This window comes from Opisthocomus hoazin, chromosome 5 (genome assembly GCF_030867145.1).
Source record: "Opisthocomus hoazin isolate bOpiHoa1 chromosome 5, bOpiHoa1.hap1, whole genome shotgun sequence".
Classification (NCBI taxonomy): domain Eukaryota; kingdom Metazoa; phylum Chordata; class Aves; order Opisthocomiformes; family Opisthocomidae; genus Opisthocomus; species Opisthocomus hoazin.
In genome coordinates, this window is record NC_134418.1 from 30,236,832 (window position 1) to 30,242,156 (window position 5,325).

Below are 5,325 nucleotides of genomic sequence, written 5' to 3' on the forward strand. Positions count from 1 at the left end.
GTAGGTGACCCTGCTTCGGCAGGAGGGTTGCACTAGATGACGCAACAGAGGTCCCTTCCAACCCCTACCATTCTGTGATTCTGTGATTCTGTGACCCGCCTTTTCCCTCCCCCCGCCACTGCCCGCCGCAGGGCCGGAGCCACCCGGCGCCGAGGGGACACGCCTCCCGCCCCCGAGGCAGCTCCTCCCCGGGTCGGGGCCCGGCTTAAACAGGCGCCCGAGGGGCGGCGGTGGTCCTGCTGCCCGTGCCCGGCCATGGCTCGCGACAGCGGCCCGCCCGTGCTGCGGCAGCCCGCCGCCGCGCCGCGCTTCCCCGCCGCCGCGCCGCGCTTCCCCGCCGCCGAGGCCCACGGCTGGGGCTGGCTGGGAGCGGGGCTGTGGCCGGCGCTGGTGGTGGGGCTGCTGGCCGCCCTGGTCGCCTGGCTCTGGTACGGCGGCGGTGACGGGCGAGGCGAGGAGGGCGGCGAGGCGGCGGCGGCCCGACTGCGGGGCGGCGAGGGGCGAGGCGAGGCAGCGGCGGCCGCAGGTACCGGGCGGGGTGCGGGGGGAGCCGACGGTCGTGGCGTCTCGGTGCGCCCCGGCCTGCCAGCGAGCGCTGGGGCTTGCTGCTGCTGAGCTGCACCGAGTTGCTTAAGCCATTCCTGTTTTAATTCAGTGTCATTTTTAGAGGATCTTCTGGTGAGCGGTGAGCGAGTGCTGCTGGAGGCCAAGGCTCCTGCCCTGTCCAGCCCGCAGAAGGCAGCGGAGGATCTGGCGCCTATACCAAAGAAAGAGCTTAACCATGTTCAGAGTGGTGGAGTTTCTGAGGAACCTCTGGAGACGGAGCAGCTGCTCCCAAAGCAGGGTGCCAGTGACTCCAGGGAGCGTCCAGCTGATACACATGGCAGCCAGGCAGGCGAGCTGAGACCCCAGAGGGGGCAGGCAGGTGACAGGTGGTGCGTGATGAACCTGGCAGCAGCCTCTGATGATGTTTGCAAGGACAGAAGTGAGGAGCAGCCATGTCAGCCAGCTGAGAGTAGGGACTTGGACCACGAAGAATGGGAAGTTGTTTCTGAGCACCTGGCCTGGGGGGAGGCTGGCAGGAGCGGCAGCATGGAAGACTCTGACAGCAAGGAATGGGAACAAGGAGACTGCCCCGATGGGGACCTCAAAGCAAAGAGAGTTGCAGCTGTGCCCCCCATGTTTCAAAACATCCACGTGACTTTCCGCATACACTACGTCACGCACTCGGACGCTCAGCTGATTGGTGTTACTGGTGACCATGAATGTCTTGGCCAGTGGCATAGCTATGTTCCCCTCAAGTACGACAAGGATGGCTTCTGGTCTGAATCCATTAGTCTGCCGGTAGACACCAAAGTAGAGTGGAAATTTATCTTGGTGGAGAATGGCAAGGTCAGACAGTGGGAAGAATGCGGTAATAGGACCCTGATGACTGAACATGAAGATCAAATTGTTCATCGGTGGTGGGGATACCATTAATGGGATCCTGGAAGCTGCTTATCAAATGGCAAACCTGCTTAGATTAATGACAGAGCCCCTAAACTTTACCCCTTCTTCGGTAGGAGACATTCACAAGTGCAGAGCTCTAAATCCTGTATCAAGCCTGGTTAAACTGCATGTGCAGATATCTGCCATCCCCTTTAGCAAATCATTTGGCAACCTGAAAGATCAACTTCAAACGTGTTCTGAACAGCGTTCCAAGCAGCTGCCTGTCCAGGTAAATCTGGACCCTGGACCTGAGTTTGTGTTGCTTTGAGTGGGGCTATGGGATGCATCTTTGTACCGACTGCTTAGGGCTTTTGAAGCATACTAGGAAGTGTGGTTATCTACACTGTAGTAGGAACTCAAGTGTTTTAACTTATGTAATGTATTAAGTAAGCAATAAATACTTTCAGGCTGACAGTCCTTCACACCTTGACCAGTGAACTGATTCTTAATAACTTTGATAGAAGTGAGTTACTTGACCTGAAATCATAGTGCTAAAGAATTACTGTGAAGCAGCTAGCACTCATTGGAGTAACAAAGGTTTAACTCCCAAGTATTTCATTCTTTTCTCCCTACTCTCCAGGAAGAACCTCGGCTTAAATGAAGGCTTGGCAGGTAGGTCCCTTTTAGTCAGATCATCCCGCTGAGAGGAGAGCAAAGGTCGGAAGGGACTGTCTGGGCTTAATGAATTACTTTGTCAGGGTGGGAGCAAGCTATGAAAAGATCTGGACTGCTGTGATGGCTAGGGAATAGGATTCTTTCTGAGATAGTTAGGCGGCACATTCCGCCTACCTAGGAATAATATTACAGTATTGTTAGCAACTACTTAGCTTAAACTTGTGTGTTTTTTTCAAGACTAGGCTTTTCAACACAAATTTATTCTAAGCTGTGCCCTTCTAGTAAGCCAGATAACGTAGAATACTTTCAGCTACAGCCAGTTGTTCTTTTTTTTTGTATGACAGAAGCAGAAAGCTGCTCTGCTTGCCTGCTTTTCATATTTTTGGTTACAAATACATGATGCCACTTCAGCAAGATCTACTTTCCATGATGAGGAACCTAGCTCTAGCTTGCAAGTATTACTTCTCTAGAGTGAACTTCAGCTGAAGAGCACAGTTTTGTTGGAGTTCTGGAGGTGCATAAACTAGCATTTTGGTTTGGAACATTTACTTCAAAAGCACACTGATCTAATTCCTGCTTTGCATGGTAGAGCAGTCTGAACATGTGAAATAACATGGATTTCGGGGACAGGCTGGAAGATGAGCTTCAGAGGCTTATCTCCTGCATCTAATGGTTAATGGACATCCAGTTGGTGGGACCATACTAGAGCTGCTGTGAAGAACCAGTGCTTGAAATGTTATTACTGGGACTTCAGCACCCACCAGCTGTTCCATGAAACAAACCCATTGCGAGTGGGCTGGGCTGCCTGCTCATGCAGGCATAGCCACAAAATAGCTAAAGAAAATCCTGGGAGGGCATTTAAGGGAGGCTGAGGAGGGAGAGACTAAGGCAAATGAACAACTGCATTAGCAAGTAGGAGTTTTCGTGTTCTCATGCGAAACAAGTACTTCACAGCTGTTGCTGTATGACAGAGCAACTTGTTCTGTGGGTCAGTTACTTCTGCAGATGTTGGCTTTGCTCTCTGGTTGTCTTGAGCAATCTAAAGATTCAGGTGAATAAATTTCATTTCCTTCAAGAGATCTTTTATAGAAGAGACCAAGATAGGGAGCTAAATGCAAGACTGACTGTAAGCTTCTTGTCTTGTTGACTGCTTGTCCAGGATGAAAAGTACCCCTGTAACTACTTCTGTGTGAGAAGTATTGCAGGTCTGGAAGGAACGTGGTATCATTTCTGGCAACTGACTCAAAAGGGAGCTAGCAATTCAGCAGGTGGTTGATGCTGCTCCAGTGGTCTTAGATATGTGCATACGCACACATTAGTCCTCAACTCTCTCAACAGGAAAATAATATGGGGCTTAAGTTACTACATGAACTTAAAAGGAAAAAATGACATAGTTAGCATGTCCTGGGTAGAAAAATAAGTATTAACAGGAGGGACTCCTGCTTCACTGTAAGAAATATTTCTGCTATTTAATTATGACTATTCTTACTGTGTATAAACAGAAAGCTCGTTAAGTTCTGTCCATGTGCACCATGACTGTGTTATTTCAAGCTGTTTACAATTCTTTCCCATGAATGCAAGCTCTTCAAATACTGAGATACTGTCAACTTAAAAAGCACTTGTCCAACAGCCACTGCCATTTGAATGTATTTATACATACATTGGAGGCTTGTCTGAGAAGATTAACTGTGGTATTAGATTAAGATATTCACTAGAAAGCCACTTAACCTACACTAGAATAGATTCTCTAATGCAATGATGAACGTGTTTCAAACAGGCTAACCCTGTGAAGTGTCTCAAAATGAGAACATTTTTTTTAATTAAACACCCTGCACTTTGATCCCACAGACAACACATAGTCCTCATGATTGCATCATCTTGCTGAATGATCAAGCAAGGTTGTCTACAAAGACCTGCGCTACACTTTTACTACAACCTCTAAATTATGCCATTCGCATCCCTGCTTGCCCAGCAGGGCCTATGCTTTGTAAATTAAATGTTATTTGCATGGTGAAAGAATTAACTCTGGATTTCAGTATTATTGGAGGAACTGATTAGTATTTTTGCCAGGTTTACAGAGGTGATTTCTTACTACTGAATGATCTATTCACTCAAGTATGAAGGTAGATTTAAACAAAGTTGCCTTGCTGCATAAAAATGGTTATGCTAGAATGGGGTGATACCTGTCTAATACAATGTCTTGGCTGTGAGACTAGTGAAGCTACGTGTGAGAAACAAGTTCTTGTTGACATTCCTATGTGGATGTAACAGCCTAGCAGCCAGCAGGTCAGGATATCGAAAAGCAAATAATAAACTGTCTCGCTTGCAGCTTGGCAAAGCCAGAAAGACTGCAACCAAAGACCTACCTTTTAAGTTAATATGCTTATACTGCTCACAAAAAACTTCTGACAAATCAGACAATTTGATTACTTTTAGGTGAAATGCAGTCTACTGCTATTTCTGAAGTAGTTTGGTGTACAAATGCTAAATGCTGCAGCTGGATGGTAAGCTGAGCAGACTGCCTAAGGCTGGAATGGGTACTGGGCATAAACCAGTTTAAAGTCACATACAGAGGCTTGCATTGCAACTTGTTTGCCTCCTATTCACTTTGCAGGTGCCTCTGCAAAACCCATGTCCATCCCGCATTCTTTATGGGAGTTAAACTTACTGTTTGGAGTCTCTCCACATGATCCATTCAAAAATATCAGACTGGCATTAGGTTTTCTCTCTGTGTGGTTGGTTGCCATCTGTGGTGTCCTGCTGTGGTTGAGATTTGCCTAACAGTCCTCCTGTCATCCACCTGTATGACACGGAATAACAAAGCGCTATTCAGGCTGCACAGTCCAGGAGGTATATAGGTGCTCTAGGGCCCACGAGGCTATCGCCCTTTTTCTTCCCCAGGCCAATTCTTTTCCTTCTGCTGGCGGCAGGGAGAAAGCCCAGACCTGTTCCCAACTCTGCTGGATTCCAGCAGAAGGATGTTAAGCTGCTTTTTCGCTTGGCAGATCTCCCTTCTCTCTGGCTATTTGTACCTCTCCACCTGCTCCCTTCCATTCTCACAGGGTTGCAGCCTTTTGAAACTCTTTTTAGCCTGGCTCCTTGAACACAACTGAGAGTGCACTTTCCATTGACCTTTTCCAGCCTGCTGAGCTATGGGGGGAATACACGCTCTCGTTCTCTACACCTCACCCTTTTCTTACCAAAACTTTGGTAGACCTGTCA

The 5,325-nt window shown here is 48.3% G+C and overlaps 1 protein-coding gene across 2 annotated transcripts; it reads left to right on the top strand.

Moving 5' to 3' along the window:
• Positions 1–227: 227 nt before the first annotated feature.
• On the top strand, positions 228–1,918 carry STBD1 (starch binding domain 1). Of its 2 annotated transcripts, none has more exons than XM_075420804.1 (2): positions 228–526; positions 656–1,918. In XM_075420804.1, exons 1-2 carry the CDS (start codon positions 256–258, stop codon positions 1,477–1,479), a joined length of 1,095 nt encoding a protein of 364 aa, XP_075276919.1. In that variant the 5' UTR covers positions 228–255; the 3' UTR covers positions 1,480–1,918. The 2 variants fall into 2 exon arrangements, with proteins under 2 accessions (XP_075276919.1, XP_075276920.1); XM_075420805.1 differs by having other exon boundaries at positions 668–1,918.
• The last annotated feature ends 3,407 nt before the right edge of the window (positions 1,919–5,325 follow it).

Bases quoted from the DNA above. Each gene is read 5' to 3' on its own strand.
- STBD1 (XM_075420804.1), top strand. From the start codon at position 256: ATGGCTCGCGACAGCGGCCCGCCCGTGCTGCGGCAGCCCGCCGCCGCG. The intron at 527-655 runs GTACCGGGCGGG...GTTTTAATTCAG, and splicing joins CGAGGCAGCGGCGGCCGCAG to TGTCATTTTTAGAGGATCTT.